General features: G+C 40.3%; 1 protein-coding gene across 6 annotated transcripts in view; it reads left to right on the top strand.

The window, feature by feature from the left end:
• Window positions 1-11,772, top strand: part of Pik3c2g (phosphatidylinositol-4-phosphate 3-kinase catalytic subunit type 2 gamma) — a 352,621-nt gene extending 340,849 nt beyond the window's left edge. For 5 of the 6 annotated variants that reach the window (XM_006976490.4, XM_015995399.3, XM_076568125.1 and 2 more), the window contains one exon: window positions 10,448-11,772. In XM_006976490.4, coding sequence (XP_006976552.1) covers window positions 10,448-10,600 — 153 coding nt within the window. In that variant the 3' untranslated portion in view covers window positions 10,601-11,772. The remainder of the gene's footprint in view (window positions 1-10,447) is intronic. The other variant, XM_076568126.1, reaches the window with a different exon arrangement.
• The last annotated feature ends 13,248 nt before the right edge of the window (window positions 11,773-25,020 follow it).

Here is a 25,020-nt window from a genome sequence, read left to right on the forward strand (position 1 = left end):
CCTCGTCTCTCCTGACCCAGTTGTTTGCCTCTTTGTTCTTGCTTCGTCGTCATCGTCGACCACACAGTCTCCTCATAAATCTCTAAAAACAAAAGCATCTTCCCTTGATGTTTCAGCTGTTTGTTTGTTGGGATGGGTCTTACTGTGCAGCCAGGGCTTCACACTAGCAGGTATCCTCCTGCCTCAGCCTCTCCGTGTGCTAGGATGACAAAGAGTGTTGGCTCCTATCTCAACCTTTCTGAGCAAAAATGTTCCTTCCCTTGCTACCAGCTGCAGACTCTCCTGCCATTACCTCATATGTGCTGTTCCAGTCCTCGGCTTCCTCTTCACCCTTCAATACTCTGTTGTGTGGCTTCTCACCTTTACTGGTAGGGCTCCACTCAAGCTATCAGCAAGCTCCGAATGGTTAAATCCAATGGGTGCTCAGGCTCTTCTCCCACTGCAGGCGCAAATTGACAGTGAGGTACCTTGCAAACCACTCTTGTGCCTCCACGTTCCACCTTTTCCTAATTCTCTTCTATTTTTCTCTGCCCATCATCTTGTTTTCATTTGTTGCCATTCTTCCTCTTAAAATTCTGTTTGCTGAAGTTCCACAGTCCACCCTGGCCTGCCTCCCCTTAAAAAACAGCCCTTACTAACCAAAGGTTTTGCATCTGGAAATTCAACCAACTTTTGATGGAAAAAAAAAAGTCTTAAAACTATGGGTAGCATCTCCAAGTTCCTTTTCTCTCAGTATGCTCTAAGAATCACAGTAACATGCATGTGTTTCTTGAGGAGTTATGAATGAGCTACCGATGATTACAGTACCCAGGGTGAGGTGCACAGGTGTACCTAAACACGGAATATTTTATTCCCTTGACACCTGTAACATGAATTGCTATGTGGTCTTAACAACAGACACCCTTTGGTTTGAGCATCCTCAGGAGTTCTGGAGTCAGTCTCCACTGGACACTGAAGGATGGTGACAGAGACTCATAAAGTCTGGATACAGTCATGAGTTTTCTATCATGATCTCAGTATAAGCTGTGTATGTATTGATTCCTTCACACCCCAACTTCTCATATGACCCAAGCTGGCCTGGAACTCATTTTGTGGCCATGGATGACCACGTACCTCTCATTCTCCTGCCTCCACCTCAAGTGCTAGGATTACAGATGTGCAAACCACACCTTATATCTCTCATGGTTTGGTGGTATTGTGGTCCCCAAAATATTGTGCATGCTAATAAACTTATTTGGGGTCAAAGAACAGGACAGCCACAATATTAAACATAGAGGATAGGCAGTGGTAGCACACGCCTTTAATCCTAGCCTTCCAGAAGCAGAAATCCCTCTGGATCTCTGTGAGTTCAAGGTCACATTGGAAACAGCCAGGCATGAGGACACACACCTTTAATCCCAATAAGTGAGCCTTTAATCCCAGGGAGTGATGGCAGAAGGCAGAAAGATATATAAGGCGTGAAGATCAGAAACTAGCAGCATTTGGCTGGTTAAGCTTTTAGGCTTTGGAGCAGCACAGTTCAGCTGAGAGGCATCCAATCTGAGGAAACAGGATCAGCTGAGGAATTGGCAAGGTGAGGAAGCTGTGGCTTGTTCTGCTTCTCTGATCTTCCAGCATTCACCCTAGTACCTGGCTTCAGGTTTGCTGTTATTAACAAGACCCTTTAAGATTCCTGCTACATGTCCCCTCGTCCTCATTGCTGGAGCATGACATGTGAAGTTCTCCTGGGCTCTTGGAAGGCAGGCTTGCTTCTTTGCCATCTCAAAAGATGGCTTCTTTGGGGGAGGGTAGGGGTTAGTTTTTATTCTTTGACAGCCTCAAATATGTATATATTTTATAACTCAGTGTGTCTAATTAGTACACTCTGCATGCACACACGTGTGGGGCTATCCACAGAGTGATCACACCCCTGAAGGGAAATGACTCCCCTATCCCAGTAGCCCCTCAGATGGAGGTGGGGCCACCTGAGCCCCTTCCTCATCAGGGTTAGAGTGTTGACTGGCTTAATTATGTGAAAATTCAAAGGACACCTTCTAACGGCACCTTCTTCTCCCTCACGCACATGTTCAGCTAAGCACAAAGCTGTGCCTCTTCTGCTAACACTGTCAGACTTGAATCTGGTCTTCTTTTCTTGGTGAAATTCTCTCTGAGGTCCCTGCCTTTCTAGCCATTACAAAGCTGTTCTCCTTCTCCTCTAGAGTGTTGATTCTTTGTCTTGAGACAGGATCTCACCGTGTAACCTCAGCTTGCCTAGAATTGGCTACGTAGACCAGGCTGGCTTTGAACTCACAGAGATCTACCTGCCTCTGCCTCCAAGTGCTGGGGTTAAACGCATGTACCACCAGGACTGGCTCTGTTAAATAGTTTTATTTAGTCTTTTACATTTCTACCTAGAGTGTTATCTAGACATAGTTATTACTCATTCATTTAAATTATTTGAAGGTTCCTTACTGCCGACTGATGACCAAAATTTTAAATGTGGCATTTGCATCCCTTAAATTTTAACTCAGTAATTTTCTTTGGTTCTCCTGTGGAAGAATAGCACCAAGTGTTCCTTTCTTTTTTAGATTTGTGTGCAGTTAACAGAAATAATTCAGATCTCAATGCCCCTCAAGGTCTTTCCCCTGGTGTAAAAGCTAGCATAACTGTAGTTTGTATGGACACCAGGAAATTGAGATTGGTATGGTCCAAATAGCTCACTTTAACTTTAGCATCCCCCAAAAACCCCTTCTGTGGATGTAGATGTCTAGCTCTGAGCTTTGGTTGAGTCACATACTTGATCCCACAGTCAAGGCACACAGCAGAGCCATCCAAGGTTTACAAAGACCACCCTACTATAGCCACAATTGTCTGCCTCTGACTGCTACTGGATTTCTGTCCCTATGAATTTATCATTTTAAATGTTACATGAATGGAAGTGTACCCTTTATAACATTTGAAGTTGGCTTTTGTGTCAGTTACTTTTTCTCATGGCTGTGACAAAATACGTAAAAAAAAAAAAAAAAAAAAAACAGCTCAGGAGAGGCTTTGTTTGTTGGAGCTCACGATTGTAGGATGCAGTCCATCATTGTTGGAAGACATGACAGCAGGCACTTCAGGCAGACGTCATGGTGTTGCCCACATTCAGGGTGCATCTTTTTGAAATTCCTTCACTGGCATGTTCAGAGGCTTGTTTCCATGGTGATTCTGAATCCCATCAAGCTGGCAACCAAGATTCACTGTCAAGCCTTTTTTGTCACTGTAACTCCATACTAATTCACTTAAATAGCTGCATATGGTGCTAATGACCCACTCCAGCCAGTCATCCCACTCTGCCCTTCTCTGCTGCTGTGACCTGTGAATACTGGCACCTCCAGCTCTTACACTACTTTGTACCCTTTAGACCTAGAGTGTAAATTTCCTGAGAATAACGGAAATGTCTCCTTTTCCCTCATATATTTAACACTTGGTGACTTGGAAAAGATATGTCTTTAAATAGTTCAGGTAGGTTTGTAAGTGATACTGTGTGTGTGTGTGTGTGTGTGTGTGTGTGTGTGTGTGTGTGTGTGTATAAAATGTATATAAAGCATTAGTGTGTATACATGCATGCCTACAAGGGATTCTCTAAATTAGTAGCAATATTTTGATGTCTTATTATTCACAATAATGTCCATTCCAGTCATAGCTAAAGATACACATCCAGCAATATGGAGTCTATATCCTTGAATATAAGACACTCGACCTCACTGTTAAGAAACTTTTCAGAGACCCTGTATCAAAGGATAAGAAGGGGACTAGAGAGATTACTGGGTAGTTAAGAGCATCAGCTGTTCTTGCAGAGGACCCATGTGTAGCTGGAGAGTTTCTCTCCAGCTCCCACCAAGCCTCGGCAGTCCTGCAGCCCACTTATAAAATAAAAACACAGATGCTTACATTATTTAATCTGTTTGCCCTAATGGCTCAGGCTTCTTGTTATCTAGTCCCTATATCTTAAATTACCCATTTCTATAAATTTATACCTTGCCACGTGGCTCATGGCTTAGTGGTACTTTACATCCTGCTCTACATCGTGGTGGCTGGCAGCGTCTCTCTGCCTCAGCCTTCCACTTCCCAGAATTCTCCTCTCTCCTTGTTCTGACTATACTTCCTGCCTGGCTAATGGCCAATCAGCACTTTATTTATCAATCAATCAGTCATCCACAGCACCCATGTTTGTGTCCCCGCACCAACATGATAGCTCACAACTGTCTGTAACTCCAGCTCCAAGTGATATGACATCCTCTTTTGTCCTCCATGGGCACTGCACACATGTGATACACATATATATTCAGGCAAACACTCATACACATAAAATATTTTTAATCTAAAGATAAATGAATTAGGTGGATGGTGCCCTACGGAACAATATCTGAGGTGGTCTTCTGGTTGCCACATAAACAACACACAAACACACACACACACACACACACACACACATACACACACACACACACACACACAAATCTATAGCTGTTGCAATAGAAAGAAAAGAAGAAGGAAGGAAGGAAGGAAGGAAGGAAGGAAGGAAGGAAGGAAGGAAGGAAGGAAGGAAGGAAGGAAGGAAAGAGTCTCCACCCTGCAATTTAGTGTTTGCAATCTAAGGAAACACTTAAAAAGTCACTAGACAGTCAGTATTATTTTAATAAGGTGGAAGTTAATTCATCAAAAGCTCAATGAATTATAAAATCAGCAGTAAGTGCACATGCATGAAGCTTATTTTATAATTCTTGCTGTGGACATAAATTTTCTGATGGCTTTGAAATAATCCTAGGTCTTCCTAAATCCATGGCCTGGTGATTCAAAATCACTACAACTCCTTTAGGTAGCTGAAGCCTGCCTAAAGCACAAACAAGCAGTATTTGTATTTTGTACACATTTTAAAGGACAAACAAATAACGTGCATGGAATCCAAACCAGCAGAAATCTGAAGGAATGTGAGCATCAGAGAGTAGATAAAGACTGATCCAGGGACAGTGAGAGGCCAGTTGAATTTAGAGAGCCACAAGACAGAAATAGGTCACAAGATTCTAAGTTTTCTCATGTCATGTTCTTCATCTGTATCAATACAGCAATGCTTATTATAAAAGATACACAAAACGTACATTTAACTTGACATCTGACTTTATATTCTCTTGCCCTCAACTGCAATATACGATCCAATTTCTACGATAAGGCTCTGCTTTATTTCTGTGCATCTTCAAGGGCACCCTAATAGATGTCCTTAGTAAGAGACCCGGCGCTTATTAAAGAGCTCAGAGGCCGATCGCATGGCACCCATGGGTTTTAAATAGCTCTGCTCTTCCACCTCATCTAAAGCACGCTCATTGCATCAGCCACTCACTACAGCTGGGATTCCTCAAACTGCCAAGGCCTTGCAGCATACTGTGAGGTGAGAGAAAAAGACATTGTTCCCATCTTTGATCTTTGTGTACATCTCTCAGACACATAAAAAGGAGATAAGATATTGCATATCGACGTCTTACCACAATTTCACTAAAGTTATTCTTCCCTTTTTTTTATTCATATGTCCCTCAGAGGAAGGGCTAGTTCAAGGACTTGGTCCAGTGGCAGAGGCTCCACCTTTCAATGACCAAAGCTGTGCTCCAGGGCCCAGCTTGTCTATTTGACACTTCCCAGTGTGCATCTCAGCAGGCTTTGCCAGCAGTCTCTCTGAATTCCTGTCTTACAGAAATCCCATGGTGCATCTAGGTCAGAGCAGGCTGCTTAGGGCACCATCCTGACAGCTTTGAGAAACAGAGCTGTGTGTGATTCTAGACCTCACACCATTATTCTGTGTGCTCAGCTACCTCTAACATCTGGTTTAAAACTATCATTGTTAAGGGATTCACGTAATCAGTAATGAAGGTAGACTCTCTACCCTGTAACAGAATTACATGATTATAGTCCATTTGTTCCTACACTGTCCTTTTGGGGGGTATTATACAGAAATTCTAAAGGAAACACTAGAAAGGACAGGACAGGCATGTTACATGTTTTACCTGCCTAATGCTCTCTTGCAGAGTACCTAACCTAACGAGTGGTGAAGGTACACAGACAATGCTTTAGGTCTAGTCAGCAAGCTGGAGCCATTGTTACCTGTTCAACATCATCATTCTCTGTCTCTACTCTGTCTCCTTTTTGTGTGTGTGTATGTGTGTGTGTGTCTGTCTGTCTGTGTGTATACATGTGTGCTTATGTGCATGCACGTCTCTATGTATTAGGTGTGTCCTTCCTCAGATGCTGTATTTTCACTAGGTTTGTTTGTTTGTTTGTTTGTTTGTTTGTTTGTTTGTTTGTTTTTGAGACAAGGTCTCCCAGATGTAAGCTAGGCTGGCTTCAGATTTACAGAGATTCTGCCCTCCTCTGCCTCTGCCTCACGTCCAAGTCCTGGGATTGAAAGACATGCACTACTACACCCTGCTACACCTAGTTTTTCTTCCCATGGGTTCTGAGGCTTAAACTCTGGTCTTTGTTCTTTGCTGATGAGCTATCTCCCCAGCCTCAACTCTTCTGATATTCACAAGATGATAAAACTTGTTCAGTTATATACTACAAGTTTCAGGGGATTGATCCACTATAAGACAGTACTCCCCTAACTTTGTCACCTACAACACTGTGATCATCTTCACAAGAGGACAAAGGTCACCAAATGACAATGTTTCAGGATACATCTTTTCATTAAATATCAGGTACCTGTATATGTAAAAGATATTGAAGCCCAGAGGGCACAAAGTTTATTCAGTCTCAGATGTGACTGATTCCAAAACCCAAATCCACTCCACCACAGGATACTGTCTCTCTCACACTTCTCTGTTCTCAGGTGTGCTGAGCTGCCTTTCATCCCTGCCTCCCTGATATTCTTCCCACTAGCACGGCCACACTGATCTCCTTTTTATTACTCTCCCACCACACTCATGAAAACGCTCTTTAGCAATATTTATTAGGCCCTTGTGTCAAATAATGTACAGTGAATGCCTGTGTATGAGTTAATAGATACTCATTACACTCAAAGCTTTCTATTTGAGGTGCCAATTTCAAGCCCACAAATTCTGTATTTGTCAGAGGAACTGAAGACTTGCCTCATGCTCATAGGTAAAAATGTATGTATATACTATAAAACTTAATTAAAAGAAATATTTATTCTTTATTCCATTTATATCAAGACATACTAAGTCATTTGATGAAAACACCACAAAGAATATATTTATCTGTGTTCTTCTCTAGCATGACCCATCAACTATTCATTGTATGGTAAAAGAGTATTAAAAAACAAAACAAAACACAGCACTATGGGTGCACAGAACAATTAGGAGCTGCTATATACCGTCAATGCTGTAACTTTGGTCACTTTAAGGAAGTGATTTGCATGACTGAGGAAATGTTAAAGCTACCAAGTAACATAAGATTTATAAGTCCCAATGTTTACATTTGGTGTGGGGGTGGGGATAAATTTCACTTCCCAAGTGAAGTCACTTCCCAAGACTTCCTACTTTTCTGGGTGCATTTGGGAATCACTTGTGTCTGGAAGAATATTCCTCAGCCAAGTGATGAAAAAAAATCCCTCTTCTAGTGTATTTGATGGATATTTTAAGTTGATTTATGAGTGCTGAATATTTGGCATAAAACTTGCATTATTCTTTCATTAATTCTTTTTCACAGTGCTGCAGGTTAGTGTTATTATTAACACATGCAAAAGTTCACAGCTGATGACAGATTGGTGTGAATATGTTATTGCTGTATTTTGTTGAAAAATTCTCCTTTTAGAATTGACTTGTCCAATTCACAGAGTCCTTGAGCCAGACCTTTCCCACTGCTTGGGATTGTGCCCCCTCCCCCTCCCCCTCCCCATCCCCACTGTCATTCCAAAGGGCCCTTCATCTGTTTTGTCTGTAGGACAGACAGATGAGGAATTCATTGTTGACACGTTACAGGAAGGAAAATGGAGAACAAGTCAGAAAGTTGAAGGTGGCCACTGTGGAAGGAATGGGGGGAGGGGCGCTTTCCCTGATGTTCTGGATGGATTTCTGGGCACTGAGCATCCAGCTACAGTGAAAGAACATGAGTTACAGGGAGTGAATTTGGGGATATTTGAAGCATTCTCTAAAATCTTTCATTTATCCCAGGCCTGGCTTGGAATACTTCGAACAGAAATACTAGAAATTTGAAGATAATTTTCCATGTGGAACTGAAGTAAGATTCTATAGGATGAAGTAGCTGGATGGGGAGACTGGATAACGTTGCATGCCATGTTCCGAGACTGAGTCAGTTTTTACTTGCTAAGTAAATTTTTGTCTAAGGCAGAGAACAGGTTGATCTTGAACTAAATGTCATTGATAACTTCTGTTTATTCAATATCAGGAAAGAAATCATGGGCAAACACATGCTCAGCAATGGATTACCTTTGGGGCCTCAACCAATGATGACATCAGGCATGATAAAGGGATGCCAACACCTTGCAATTGCTCAGAAACCCTATCCCCAAGCACAGAGGAGGCCATCCAGCTGTCTGGGGACTTTCCTCTCAAGCTGCCCCCTATTTTGCATATACAGAGAACCCTTCCTTCTGCCTTAAAATGTGGCTGTAAATAGCAAACCTATAGCACTGTGTGAAACTCCTTCTTTTCAATGTGTTCTAACATGTTTCCCTGACAACCGTGTTGGCTTTCCACTCAAGGCCTCCATTCCTTTCACGTCTCATAACTAACATCTTCATCCATACCCCACTTCCAATGTCTCTTGACCTCAACAAGTCTATAATTGTCATGACTGTAATGTCCTGAATATTAGAAAGCAAAGTTGAACAGACCCCATTGGGAAAAAAATTAAATCACATGAACAACCATTTATTTATACATATAATACAAGTCATATCTTTAAAAAGAAAAACAAGTAATTGCATATATAAAACCAGAAGAACATCAAAATGTTAACTGTGATTATCTCTCTATGGTAGAAAGGCAGATTTTTTCCTTTCTTTTTTGTTTTTGTTTGTATGTAAGTATTGATTGAATAAACATATTTTTCATAATCAAAAGTCATGCAGTTTTAAGTAAAAGAAGTAATCAGAAAATGATTCCATCACATGTGCAAGGAAATATTACCTTCTCTGTTCAAGCAGCACAAGAAAAACATATGAGCTTGCCTGTCTTTCCCCACAGACCTGTAGCACTGTGGGGTACCCAAGCTCCTATGGCAGTCAATAGATTCAAGGGTGGTTAAAGACAGAGAGTATTTGACTGTATTCCTAGTGAATAATTGACAGAATCACTGAATTTGGAGGGGAAAATTTTAATGGAATCAGTAACTGTTAAGATTCTTGGAGAAGTAGTCCATTATAGTATTAGACCTAGGCTCTTCAGGGTTAACATTGGAAACAAAATATTTTGACATAAACCTATTGTCTCCAGGGTATCAGATGTTAGCATCATTTTTAAAATTCAAATCAGCATGGTGATATATTGTGTACCCCAATAAAACTTATCTGGGAATCAGAGGACAGAGCCAGCCACTAGATTAGACATAGAGTCCAGACAGTGATGACACACACTTTTAATCCCATCAAGCGAGAAGCAGACATCCATCTGGATCTCTGTGAGTTCAAGGCCACACTGGGAACAGATTCAAACAGCTTTAATCCCAGCACTTGAGATCTCATGTCTTTGCTTGGAAAGCACACACGCCTTTAATCCCAGGAAGTGACATGGCTGGGTGGAGAATGGTATATAAGGCCTGAGGAGACAGGAACTAAGAGCAGTTCAACTGAGACCCTCAGGGGTGAGGACTCAGAGGCTTTCAGTCTGAGGATTCATGGAAACAGGATCAACTGAGGAGTTGGTGAGGTGAGGTTGGTTGTTGCTTGTTCTACTTCTCTGATCTTTCAGCTTTCACTCCAATATCTGGCTCCAGGTTTTTGTTTTTTGTTTTTTTTAATTATAAAATGTAGTTGGAAGTTTTCCTGTGTCCCAGTCAGGCAGTGGTTGAAATAAATCTCTCGCATTCACGTCCCCCAAGTAAATACACAGAGGCTTATATTAATTATAACTTCTTGGCCATTAGCACAGGCTTATTACTGACTAGCTCTTACACTTAAATTAACCCATAATTCTCATTTATGTTTAGCCATGTGACTTGGTACCTTTTCACAGTTCTGCCTTGCCATCTTGCTTCCTCTGTGTCTGGCTGGCAACTCCTGACTCAGCCCTTCCCATTCCCAGAATTCTATTTGTTTGCCCCACCTATACTTCCTACCTGGCTACTGGCCAATCAACATTTTATTTATCAACTAATCAGAGCAATACATATTCACAGTGTACAGAAAGACATCCCACAGCAATAAGACCTTTTAAGATTCATGTTACAAATCAGTATTGAAAAGAAAGATGCATTCAATCATATCTGATTTATATGTTCCTTCTCTTTCCATTTTCAGGTGGTGTATGATGAAGTCTTGGAGCTCCAAGGCCATGTCTTAATGCTTATTGTGAAGAGCAAAGCTGTATTTGTGGGAGCAATTAACATTCAACTCTCCAGTGTTCCCCTCAATGAAGAAAAGTGGTACCCTCTAGGAAACAGTATTATCTGACCAATGCCATGAGCATATGCATTATTGATTAAGTACTTGCAAGTTTTTAATTTCTAATTCCCTCTATCACATAAACAAGATATCTTTCTTATGGAAGATAGCAGAGTATGAAGGACATAGGGGAACCAGATCAAAATCAGTCGTTTTTAGTTATTTTGTCTCTATTCTTTCATTGTTTCCCTATCATATTTTCACCTTGGAATATTCACCATGTAAAATTCCATATACAAAATAATGAAAGAATGATTAATTTTAATATGTGTTTTGAATCAAACATAGGTGCACATCTTGTCTTAATTGCTTGTTGTAGTCAAAATTATACTTTCAAGATGTTTTCTAAAGAATGACAGCTAGAAAATGCTCATGAATGAATTTGAAAGCTAAGAACATCTGCAATTGATTTAAAACTTAAATATGTGTACAACCCACATGTCTAGTCATGATCATATTTATTGAGAGAATTGGTGAACACCTGCCATGTATTATAATTTTTCTATCAAGAAAGCTAAGATTTTCTATTATTACTTAGATTTTTTTTTCTTTACCGATTTATGTGTGTAGGTAATGCCTTTCATTACTCTCACCTCTCACCGTATCTCAGTTCCCTCCCGCTCCTATCAACAACCACTCTTCCCCATATTCATGTAGGGATTTTTCTTTTTGAGACGGGCATCTTACTACATATCTGTAACTGGCCTAGAACTAGCTATGTAGACCAAGCTGGCCCCAAATTCACAGTGGTCCACTTGCCTCTGTCTCCCTACTGCTGGGGTCCCAAGTCGTTGGATGTGGCCTAGAATTCTTAAGTTCAGCTCTTAGAAGGATTTCCTCTTGATATCAGTTAATTCATTATCATTGTTTCTCCCAACCATGATCATGTTCACACCTTAAACCTTGCTAATGCCCAAACCCAAAACGTCAGACCTTTGAGTTCACTGTCAAAACTCCTTTTCATTTGTTAAACATCATCATTGCTCTTGAACCTTCCCCTGTGCTCCCCATGGTCTGACTAGATAATCTTATAGAGTGTTGCCTGCAGAGCAGGCAGACCCAGGCTTGTATGCCTTCAAAATCATCAAACTGGACATTTAAAAATTAAAACATCTGCCGTGTAAATGGTCATTGGTTTTGCTTCTGTAATCTTTATTTGCTTCATTAAAACAAGGAATTCAGATTGTTTTGTTTGGTCATTAATCATATAAACATATGAAAGCCTCTATATTTAGTCACTGAAAACTACATCAATTACTTATATTAGCCAACAGGGTCTCACTAAAATGCATGATGGCTCCATCCCAGAAAGTCATTAACATTGGGAGCAACTGCTCTGTTGCTTCTTACACTATCCCCTGTTCTGTCTTATAGACAATGGTGGCACACCCTCTCTTCTGCTGAAACCTCCTCAGCATCTTCTCCCTTTGTCTACATTCCCCCGGGTGACTTTTTTCCCCCGCTTGGACTCCATCAAAGGAAACTTCCACAGTCTCCCACGGCTGCCCTGCCTGCAGCACTAGCAGCTTCTGTGGTTCACCTCCCCACTGGGAAAGAGTGATGGGTGCTTCTCCCAAATCAGTCCCCAGCTGTGCGTTTGACACAGCTCCTTAGCCACATCATCCCAACACTCTGCTCCTCTTCACAGTTTTCAAATGGCTGTCTCTGCCTGCTGCGGTTTCTGTCCTCCAGTGTCCTTCCATGCCCATCAGAGGCAGATGTTTGCCCCACCACTTCAGTAAAAACCTCCATGCAGCTAAACCCAGCTCTCTGTTTCCATCTCCAGTCTGATCTCTCTCATCAACAGTATCAGTGCACTCAGTGACTGCCATCCACATACTCTCTTCCAGTGACTTCTCACACACCCTCCATGTTTTCTATTTGAAACCTTGGCTTGTTGTTCTCATTCTCCAGCTCAAGGGTCTCGTGCCTCCAGGAGACCCCTGGGCTGCAGTAACCCAGGCTCCCTACTTAGTGCTCCCTTCATCCCTGGTAATAGTCTCATCCGTTCTCGAAGCTTTAAATGTTATCTGAATGCTAATGGTTCCCAGGTTTATAACTCCATCCGACAATCCCTCCCAAACTCCAGCTGTGAGTGTCCAATTGCCTGCTAAACATTGCTCTGAGTAGCTAATAAAGATCTCAAATTTGCTATCTCAAAAACAGAGTTCCTAATCTTCCCCTACATGTCTTATACTCTGTATTTCTCTTTCTCTTGGTTAATAATAAGCCTACCTTTCAGGTGTCAATTGAATCATACTTAACACCTCCTTATTCTCTCTGTCTCTCTCTGTCTCTCTCTCTCTCTCTCTCTCTCTCTCTCTCTCTCTCTCACTCTCTCTCTCCTCTCTCTCTCTGTCTCTCTCTCTCTCTCTGTCTCTCTCTCTCTCTCTCTCGTGTGTATGTCAATTAAGTCAATTAAGAAGGCCCATTAGACCTATCTTCAAACTACATCCCAAGCCCAGTCACTTACATTCTTTTCCTACTTCCTCTCTAGTCCAAGTTCCTGCTGTCATCTTTATCGTGGATTACCACACATGCCTTCTACGCAGCTCCTGGTTTCTAGGAACCCTCACCCCTTACATTCTCTTCCCAACACCCTGGCCTCTGGGATGCTGATGTCATTCTGCTCTAAACTCTGTGGGGGCTTCTAATCTCAGAGCAGAAGCCCTAGCCTTTAAAATAACCTGAAAGGCCCTATTGCTGACTTCTCCACAGCTGTCTGTCTCTCTGATGTTAACTTTCGTTGTGTCCCTCTATCCTCACAGATCAAGCCCATGGCCTCCTTTCTGTCCCCTGGGCACCCGGGCATGCTCCGTCCTTGGAATCTTTGATCAGCCAACCCCTTCTTCCAAAAATGGTTCTTTTGGCCCCCATGTCCACTTTTCTGACTCCCACACATCCTTCAGATCTTGAGCAAATGTCTCCATCTCTGTCAAGCCCATCCCATGACACTGTAGTGACATAGTACACTGTGCTGTCCCCAGATACACACCAGGTCCATCCTACACTACTCTGCTTCTCTGGACACTGAATACTCACTTTTCATTTTACATCTTATTGAGATCTGCTTCCCTAAGCCAGGTTTTAAGCCCTAAGCCTACACCAGTTTTCCTCATTGACAGTGCATCCTCAGACAAAGCAAAGGGGAGCTCTTATCCTGGTGTTCTCACTGTGAAGAACCCTGCCTCCTCCAGAAGTGACTATGAACCACATCCAGAGCCTCATTCTAGACCAGCCTTGGTACAAAGATCTAATTCTCTCTCCAGGCCTTTGACTTCCTCTCTGGATCTGCTCACCTCTAGTCTGACTGTACAAGAGAATGAAAGGGGTTGGGGGGAGGGGGAACCATGACAAAGTTAGGGAATGTCACACCTTAAAGAGTGAGGGCCTTGAGGCTGGAGAGGTACTCCACGGTTCAGAGCACTGGTTGCTCTTGCAGAGGATCTGGGTTTGGTTTCCAGCACCCACATGGTGGCTCACAGCCGCTCATTACTCTAGCTACAGTGAATCAACTCTTCTGGCCTCCAGTTCCCATACTTGTGTAGCCACGGCCCTCACACAGACTCACGTGCATAAACATTGACTAAAGATAGAGTCTGTAAATTAAAGAATAAGCACCTGGAAATTTTTCCATTAATTCTTAGGGATCTAGAAAAACACACAAATGCCCAACTTAAATTCACAGTGAGAGAAGCCGAGAGTTTATTGGAAGTACCCATCTCTGACTGCCTTCCAGACTCTGCAAGGTTGGCATAAAGGTGAAGGTGGGACGGAGATCCAGATGAAGGCATGTTTTGCCATGCACAGAGACTCAATAAAGACTGAGAAGGATTTATTTATTTACTTAGGTTCTAGGAGTTTAAAGAAATTGGTCAAATTATAGTTGACCTCTACGCTAACTACAAAGATGTCAGACACAACAGAGAACACACACTTTAAAACAGGTTCCAAAAGGCACAAAGCAAACTATGATAATACTTCAACAACAAAACCAAGCACAACCTGGAGGCAAGAAAATGTGATGGTTAAAGTTGCTACTTTATAAAATTCAAAATATAGAGTCTTCTGCAAGGAAGGAAAAAAGAAAGGGAGGGAGGGGGAGAGTGAGGAAGGAAGGAAAGGAAGAGGGAGGGAGGGAGGGGGAGAGTGAGGAAGGAAGGAAAGGAAGAGGGAGGGAGGGAGGGAGGAAGCTGGGCATGGTGGGTGCCATGTGTAACCCCAGCCTCACAATGCAGAAAGATTGTGAATTTGAGGCCAAACTAGGCTGAAAGTAGGACTATGTGTCAAAAATGAAATGAGATAAAACTGAGAGTTATAAAAAAATGAAAAAGGGAAGGAAGGCCTTTAATTATACATCAGGCTTTACCTACAATAGTTAAGGAGATAGCTCACTGATGGAGTATTTGCCTGGAAGGTGAAAAGCCTTTCTTTTAGTCCCAGGCAATAAAAAACAAAACAAAGAAAAAAAAATCTGCCATAGTTGAAGAAGAGGCCACTGTTATTCCAGAATGTTATTATTTAAATACCTGGCTTTTTAAAATGATGTATGATAACAAACCACAGAGACTCTCCCACTCAAAGGAAACTAATCAACAGCAAGTGCTCTTGGAGAAGGGCCTCAGGGCAAATCCATGTAATAAAGCCCTTAAAAGCCTGTGTCAAAGATGCCCAAGGCCTTGAGGAAGATAAGAGAACATTGAGCAACATGGAAGGATGGATTCAAAGAAGATTTGAATTTTAAATTCTACAGCTAAAAAAGTAAAACAATCAATGTCCAAAGTTCAGTAGAAGAATTTAAAGAGAGATTTCAGCAGGCAGGATATGGAAACAGCAAATACTAAGATGAAATAGTGGGGGGTGAGAGGCAGAGAAGGAAGTGGCTATAGGCCTGGAGGAAAGGGCAAAACAGACTAACACAGACAAGAGTAGGAGCTAGGAGCGAATGTTACAACCTTGTCTTGTAACATTTTGATTTTTATATGAGTTAAGAAACTAATGAGGGCCTAGAGAGGTGGCTCAGTGGTTAAAAGCACTGTCTGTTCTTCCAGAGGACCCGGGTTCAATTCCTAACAGCCACATGGTGGCTTACAACTGTCTGTAACTCCAGTTGCAGAAGACCCGACACCCTCACACAGACATACATGCAGGCAAAACACCAATGCATATAAAATAAATAGTAACTTTTAAAAAAACATTACTGGTTAAAAATCAGTTATTTGTCGATGTATTTGGATCACTATGTATGAAGATGTGATCTTGCCATATCAGCAAGTGAAAGGGGTGGTGCTGAAGAGAAAAAGGTGAAAATGTGTGTGTGTGTGTGTGTGTGAGAGAGAGAGAGAGACAGAGACAGAGAGAGAGACAGAGAGACAGAGACAGAGACAAAGAGAGACAGAGACAGAGTGTTAAGCTGCTATAAAATCATATTTCCAAGATATTAAGCATAAATCTCCTTGTAAATACAAGGAAAATAGGTATAAAATGTACACCAAAAGAAACTAGAAGAGATTTTTAATGCATCACAGCAAAAATAGTTGACTAAGCATAAGAGAAGACAGCAACACAGAAAACCAAGAATGTAAAATCAATATAGTAAACAGAAAATAACCACAAAATTACCAGAGTTCCTTCTTATCAGTAAATACTCTGATGTAAATGTATTAAACTCTCTCCAATCAAAAGATGCAGATTAGAAACTTCCTTAGTGGGCTAAAATCCATAGCTATGAAATCCACTAAACATCACTCTCCATGGAAAAAGACTTAAAACTTTCTGTCAAAATCCAGAAGAAGGGACCAGCAAGAGGGCTCAGCTAGGAAAGGAGCTTGCTGCCAAGCCTGACAGCCAGAGTTCAATCTCTGGAACCCAAACGGTGGAAAAAGAAAATCGACTTGCATAAGTTGTTCTCTCTCTCTCTCTCTCTCTCTCTCTCTCTCTCTCTCACACACACACACACACACACACACACACACACACAAATGTGAAAAATAAAATAAAATGTCAAAGACCAGGAAAAGGGCAAGAATGTACTATTCAACTCTGTACTGAGTGTTGTAGTTGGAGCAATTAAGCAAGAAAAGGAGATACATTCAATAGAAAAAGAAGAAAGACATCTGTGATCAAAGATAAGGTGTCTCACATTAGAAAACCCTGAAAGCTCCACCAGAAAAAGAAGAGCAAACAAATCTAACCAAGCAGTATAAAATACAACACAATAGTCAACTGCGTGTCTGTTCTTGAAAAGAACAAAAATGTAAATTTGCACTTTTTAATTTCCAAGCTTACTACAAAGCTACAATAATCAAAACTGTGGCACTGACATAAAGACAGTCATATGACTGGTGGATATAATTAATATCCATGAAATAAATCCTCCTATATATGGCCAGTCCATTTTTTGATGAACTTGTCAATTCCATTCAGTGGTAAAGGCAGTCTTCTCAACCAACAATGCTGAAATTACTGGATATTTACATGCAAAGAATCAGAAGGATCTAGTACCATACGCAAAATTAACTTTAAATATATGCAAGATCCAAACATAAAATTGTAAACTATAAACTCTCAGAAGAACACACTGGGCAAAAACTTCATGAAATTGGATCTACCAATAATTTTTGTTGCTGTGGAAACAATATGTGGTTTTGCAAAAATGAGAAAAAAAGAAAAACACAGACTTAACTAGGTTGAGTACACAGCTCAGTCATCTTGCTTTGCAAACATGAATATCTAAGTTCATATCTCCAGAACCCACATGAAAAGCTGAGTGTGGTGTTGTGTGTCCATACCCCCAACAGCAATGAGTGGGAGAGAAAGGCAGACAGATGCCTGGAACCTCCTCCATGATGAAGTTTGAGGACAGCGAGACCTTGTCTCAGCAAAATATTGGAATACTCTTAAGATACAACACCCCAGTTTTACTCTGCCCTCCACACACAGATGTGCACCTGCACCCATACACATGAACATGCATACACATACATGTGGCCCATGCTTATATGCAATAAATAAATAAATAATTTCAAAAGCTAAATTGCTATGTTATCCTGCAATTCTCCTTCTGGATTTAACCCCCAAACACTGAAAGCAGAAACTCAAAGAGATCTATGTGCGTCTGTGTGCATCTTTGTTCACAGCAGCATTGTTCATAGCTAAAATGTGGAAGCTATACAAATGTCAAGTATCGAATGTATTGTCAAACTACAGTGCATACATACAGTAAGATATGACTCTACATGGAAAATAAAGGGAATTTTGACATAGGCTACCACATAGATAAACTTGTGTGTGTGTGTGTGTGTGTGTGTGTGTGTGTGTGTGTGTGTGTGTGTGTACATGTACATGCATGCCATGGTGCACATGTAGAGGACAAAGGACAAACTGTAGGAGTCAGTTCTCTCCTCTCACCATGATGGTCCCAGTGATTGAACTTATATCACCAGGTTTAGTGGCAAGCACCTTTACTTACTAAGCCATCTTGCTAGGAATACCACAGCGTGGTGGTATTGTGTTCCCCAAAATATTGTGCATGCTAATAAACTTATCTGGGGTCAGAGAAGAGAACAGGCACAATATTAAACATAGAGAATAGGCAGTGGTAGCAAATGCCTTTAATCCTAGCATTCCAGAGTCAGAAATCCCTCTGGATCTCTGTGAGTTCAAGGTCACACTGAAAACAGCCAGGCATGGTGACTTGCACCTTTAATCCCAGGCAGTGAGGCAGAAGGCAGAAAGATATATAAGGCATGAGGACCAGAAACTAGAAGCTTTTGGCTGGTTAAGCTTTTAGGCTTTTGAGCAGCACAGTTCAGCTGAGATTCATTCTGAATGAGGACACAGAGGCTTCCTGTCTGAAGAAACAGGATCAGCTGAGGAACCGGTGAGATTAGGTGGCTGTGGCTTGTTCTGCTTCTCTGATCTTCCAGCGTTCACCCCAATACCTGGCTCCAGGTTTGTTTTTATTGGTAAGTACCTTTAAAATTCATGCTACACCACACAGATAAACCTTTGGAAACATTGTGCTAAGTGAAATAAACCAATCACAAAAAGCTAAATACAGTCTGGCTACATTTATTTGGGGGAGAAAAACAGAAAACACAGAATAGCAGTTACTTGGAAGTACTGAATGGGGAGCAAGATACTGTTTAATGGGTATTTAATATCAGTTTTCAGGATCAAAGAAGTTACAGGATGGATAGTAGAGGGAAATGCACCAAATGAATGTATTTAATACCACTGAACTATTCACCTAAATAGTTATAAGGATCTGTCATGTGCATTTTACAGCAACAATAAGACAGAAAAATAGATCAGTATTGAAGTGTTTTAGGCTTAAAATACTTTTGCCTGCATTTAAAAGATTATTTGATAAAATAATAATTCTGGGACTATGTCAATGAACACATCAAATAAGTTGTATTTTGTGACAATAAAAACAAAGAGAGAGATGAAGTTACATAGGGCCACAGCTTTCATAATACTTGATACTGCATTGATAACAGTGTAAACTGGATTATTATACTCTAAGATGTTAATTTGGGTGTTCAGGCATAGCATTAAGAAAATAACTATGCTAGGAGAAACAGGAATAAAAATGTTACTTAATATGTCTAACACAAAAGAATGAAATCATAGAGGCCCCAAAGAACCAGAAGAATGTCATCATCAGAAAATAAAGGGAAATTGGTAGGGTTAAGCACTTGTGTCTCTGTAATTACATTAAATGTAAATGGATTAAACTCTCCAATTAAAGGCAGGGCTTGAATAATGCATTTAGTAAAGCAAGATTTAATTATAAACCATCTACAAGAGACTGTATCCAATGATGTAAATAGGCTAAAGGGGGAAAAATAAATTTATGCAAATAGTAACCAAAAGAGCTTAGTAACTATGCTAATATTTGAAATAGAGAAAATAATACTGAAATTGAGAAAATTACAAGAGACAACAAAGAAATAATTATATATAACTTATTATATATGGTTTATATGCAACTAAAATGTTATACAGACATGTTTAGGTTAGTTATATCTAATAATAAATGTAATACTAAAACATTAATAATATAAATATATATAAGGATAAATCCACTAAAAAGTTATAATGAACACACAAAACAAAAATGGACAAAATTGAAGGAAGAAATAAACATCTTATCAACATTTAAATATTATTTTGGTGTCTCATTATAAATAACAATGTGGATCATATAGACAATCTATGGGTATATAGGACACTTCAGACAACAATAAGAGTACAATATAATCTCAAGACCTCAAGGACCATTTCCAAGTATAGATAATTAATTAGGTCACAAGTAACACTCTAAACTTCAATGTATTGAAGTCTATGTATCTTATTTCAATTTTTCTATAAATATAAAACTATTATAAAAAATGAAAGTTATTTAAAGAAACACTCCCCAAAAGACAGATGTCTTGTGAAGTTCCTAAACAATAGAAAGAAAAATTGTAGTTTTAGTACACAATTGAAGTGCCTGCTTTTCCTAATGCTGTAGCTTCCATCATCAGATAAAGTCCATCCTTTATGCATGACAGGGCCAGAAGTCCCCTCCTCCCCCAAAATGGCCTCAGATTGAGAATGAAAAACACTGTGTTTATTTTCATTTTTAAACTCATTTTTAATTCTGTGTCTATATACATGTTTTTCTATATGTGCATCAGATGCATGCAGGTGCCCACAGAAGCCTGAAAAGTGTGTTAGATCCCCTGGAGCTGGAGTTACTGGTGATCATGAGCTTCCAGGTATGGATGCTGGAAATCAAAGTCAGGTCCTTTGCAAGAGCAGTAAGTTTTCCAGCCATTTTTCCAGCTCCTGAGAGACATTTTAACACACTGGGGTCCTAAATAAGTACTCATGAAAAAGGCTGCCTCCATTACAAAGTTGAAAGGAGTAGAGAGTGCAGGAATCATTCACGTTATTACCACCTAGTTATTACTTAGTTTGTGACTAACACTTAGCAACGTGACTGCACAGTACCTTAGAGAAACCTCCCTCCAAGGCAGTGATCATGAACCATGAATCTTCACCTCATGTAGCCTGATGGGCACTTGTCAGAGCTGAAACCCAGGTGAGTGTGTTCATCCACACTCAGTCTCACATCCTAACTTCTTGTGATACTCTGTGGAAACTTTCTGAACTATGTCTTAAAAACATAATTTTACTAAAATAATCTAGTTTGGGGGTGTAGGTTAATTTTCAAGTTTTTAAGATAACTTTTTCTTTTATCTTACCCTTTCTTAGTGAGCCTCATTTACCAATTTCTATAAAATATATTTAGTATAGCTAATTTAATATGGTATATGATATAGAACTCTGTAAACTAAGCAATGCAATAATTTCTTCCTAACTTTGAGTTTTAATTCCCCCCCATTAAAATCCATGCTGATAATTTTCTTATTATTGAGAATGTAAACTTTGAGGTTTTCTTGCTGTCCTCCACCTCAATGCATTAAACCTGACTTCTATTTTTCTCAACTACTGCCATGAACAGATGAGATACCATGCTCCATTAAATGGCTGTTTACTTTCATCCACATTCTACAGTGGATGTGGTATAATGATACTCCTTTCTTGCACTCTTGGAATACTTCTACCAGCCTTTGAAGAAGTCCAGGAGGAAAGATAATGTGGGCCCAGCTGTATTAGCCATCACAAATGAGGAACTCATAGCGTAAGTGAAGCCATCTTGGAACCCTCAGCCCAAAGTCAACTCTACAGCAGAAATTCCCAATGTCATTTCCTGCAATGACAGAAATGATCCCCCCCATCCAATATGACAGCCACTGACATAATCTGTTAACCACTGGAAATTGTGGCTATGATTTTTGAATTTCAATTTTATTCCATTGTAATGGATTTAAATATAACAATGAATTGAACAGATCCAATCTTGGTGACTATAGTAAAGAGTAACCCAGGTAAATCTGACCAAATTACAAGCTCACAAACAGATGAATAATTGTTTCAAATACTATTTGGGGTGGGGGTATTTTTGTGATTATAGACTTCTAGATATATTAAAGTGACAAAATCAGTGTAAATGTGTCTATCTCTGCTTTCATCATTCTTCCAATTTTACATAGAATCTGCAGGAGCTTCTGACAGTCATCTTGTTTACATAGATATTTCCAGGAGCTTCTGACAGTCATCCTGGATGACTGGTGGGAAATGGAGACAAAACTGCATATAGAACAGAAAATAAGAGGGAAACAAGGTCCTAGTCAGATATTTGGCCATTTAAGTCTCTTTTGAAGCAAAATTCACCCATTCTATTTAATAGTAAGGGCCAATAAGCCTTGTTGCTCGCTTAAGCCAATTTGACACATTCTCTGTATTTTATAGCAGAAAGAATAATGTATAACCCATGTCTTATTTTTAATATTTTTCTAAATGTCCTCTTAGCAATCTGGAGTTCAGTGAAATTGTGTGGAATTGCCTTTGAGGTATCACACTGAGGGTCTTCCAACTGAAGAATGCTGTTTTGACTTATTCATGTGGTAGCTATATTATTTTTATAGTTAGGTATTTAAGAAAAAAAATGTATTCCTGATGCTATAGTGACTCTGATGTAGACTGCAAAGAGATACTGCCAATGTGTGAGGACAAAAGCCTCGGCTTTCAGAATGTCAGCTCAGCCACTCAAACCAATAGCGACAGCGGAGAGACAATGTTAAAAGAAAGGGAGGAGACCTAATCAGCATGCTCCTTCTGAGAACAACTAACACAGAGATCCTGAAATATCAAAGCCATCTTCATAAGGCCAACAAGAACTTTGTGGTTTTATTTATTTTAGAAAAAGAGAAAAGAAAAGGGAGGCCTGGGCTGTGAAGAGTTAACAGACCAGCTGGTCTTGACTGGCTAGTGATCTGGTGGATCATTATCTCCAGTCTGGCTCTACAAAGGATTTTGGGGATGTCAAAATCACTGTCATCACTTGAAGGGAACAACTGAATTTCATGAGATGATGACTCTGGCTTCAGAATGCAGCCCCACAATTCTGGGTTGTTGTCCTCAAGTGGAAGGTGGCCTGCCTTTGAGGTTCATTTTTGTTTGGGGGCAATTTTACATCTTTGTCATAAAGACATTTGCAAATCCTGAAGTTGACAGGATCCAGTGTAACTGAAGAAAGGGATGATGCGGGAGAAAAAGACCTTTAAATGACAAAAATTGAGAAAAACAAAGTGGACTTAAGTTAGTAACCATGGTTCTCCTTCCAAACAGCCCTGCTAGCCAGGCTGAAATAGCCTAGCAAAGTGGTTATGTACATGCGGGACAGTGGGTTCTTCTTAGATGCACCTGCTCACAAACCAGCTCCACTCTCTTGCCTTCCTCTTCTCAGCAAGGTGCTGAAAGAAGAGTCAATATTAGAGAAACCAGGTTAATAGCTTTCTGGGAAGATGCTTTGAGGAATAAAGAAAGACGTTTTGCTTTTGTAACCTTTGGGAGTCTGAACTCTTGTGTAAATGATGAGAGCTTACATCTTCCTTCTGTCTCCTTGAATAAGTACAACCATCCCCAAGGCTGTATTTCTGTTCCCACACGCATATATTGTTTTTTCTTACTATGGGTGAGCACTCGGGCTCAGCGTCAAGCATTATCGACAGGCGTTCTGGTGACACTGTATGATACTAGAGAGGCAAGACTGACCATGATCAAAATTGAGTTTCTAGAAAACTAAAGCCGGCACGTAACCCACAGTGAATCTGCAGTGTATCAGTGTGGCAATGATTAGAGGTCCAGCCCACAGTCCTCCATTCAACCCCCAATAACAATAGCCTCAAAATTGAGCATGAATCTGCATCACCAGGAAGGCATTTTAGATCACAGGCCGATGGGCCACAGCTTCTGAGTTTCTAATTCAAGTCCTGGGGTGGCCAGGCTGAGTAGCATAAGCCTATAATCCCTTCACTTAAGAAATAGAGGGAGGAGAACTGGGAATTCAAGGTCATCCTGTTCTATATAGCTAGTTCATAATGAGCCCAGACTGTGCGGGACCCTGTCTATGAATAAACAAGAACTTTGAGGTGGAGTCTAGGGGTTTGTATTTCTGAAATATGTTCTGAACTAATGTTACTTTTCCCTGTCCTGAGGGTCATATTTGAGGTCCTGAAGTACTCAATGAAATCACTGTACCCAGGGCAGGCAACCTATTTCATCACAATCTCTAAAAATAGAATGAGGGCATCTGGCTGTTTTAAGATGCTCTCTGTGATTCCAGTGTGCAGATTAAACTGAAACCACTGGTCTAGTCTAAGAACAACACTAAATGTTCCTAGGAATCTTCATAAACCTTTCTGCACTGAACAGCCTCTTTCATTTGACTTTCTGCAAGGCTGATTAACTGGTTAGAACTTCAATGATTGGAGTTCCAAGACTGGAGTCTGGAATGTTCCAAGTCCAGAGACAAATGTCATCGTCATTTAATGCCCTCCTCTGTTCCTGACCTGACATCTTTGTGACCATTAGGTCAGTCCTTTGAAATGTACAGAGTATGAGGTCCTAACCAAAAATAGTGTGAGTTTCTTTGAGGAAGATCAGCTGGTCTCTGCTGTTTCCAAGTAGCTAGGCTTATCTAAAAGTGTTGTGACTGCTTGTGTAAGTTTGGAGAAGGGATCTAGAGAATCTTGTCAAATTCAGGGACTTCCTAGAGCTTTTGAGTTGTTTACTCTCTGAACTTAAGAAGTTTCCCTGCAGACTGGAATGTTTCACCTCCTCACAGAACATTCTACTATTTCACTTCCTCTTAGAACATCCCTGGCTTTAGGAGCTTCCCTCCAAGATTGACAGTTTTATCTCAGAGGAAATTGCGACATTACATCCAGTTACTGATTTCTTCTGTTACAATTTTTATTCATTTGCGTGATTTTTTTTAGCTTCATTGATATTGATGCATGTATCAATAGTAATCTTTTATTTCATTTAATAATGTACTATTATATGGAAATAACACAATTTATTGTCCATCCCCTGACAAGACATTTGAATTGTTTCTAGTTTGTGATTATTTTAAATCAAGCTGTTGAGAAGATAAGGAAGTTTTAAATGTATTGTGTTCTTTCTGAAGCTTTGTGATTTTATTCTATCATCAAACTGGTAGCATTCAGACTTAAGGAAACAATAAATTTATTAATATATCTAAACACAGTAGCCACAACCATACACAAGGGGGCCGGACAGTTGAAGCTCATAACTTATGTAAAGTTAAACAAAGTGGTTATGGACTTGGACTTCTGGGAAAAAAGAAGAGCCAACATGGTACGGAAGGCTGGCTAAGGAGACATACTGGGGAGAAAAACTGACTCACTGTGCAGTAACAGTGTCTCCCAGGTAACAGAGAGCTGGGGCCAACTCTATAGAAACAAAAGATACCCCACACACACACCAACCTCTTCCTGTGAAAAGAT

Source organism: Peromyscus maniculatus, chromosome 3 (genome assembly GCF_049852395.1).
Source record: "Peromyscus maniculatus bairdii isolate BWxNUB_F1_BW_parent chromosome 3, HU_Pman_BW_mat_3.1, whole genome shotgun sequence".
NCBI classification, from domain to species: Eukaryota; Metazoa; Chordata; class Mammalia; order Rodentia; family Cricetidae; genus Peromyscus; species Peromyscus maniculatus.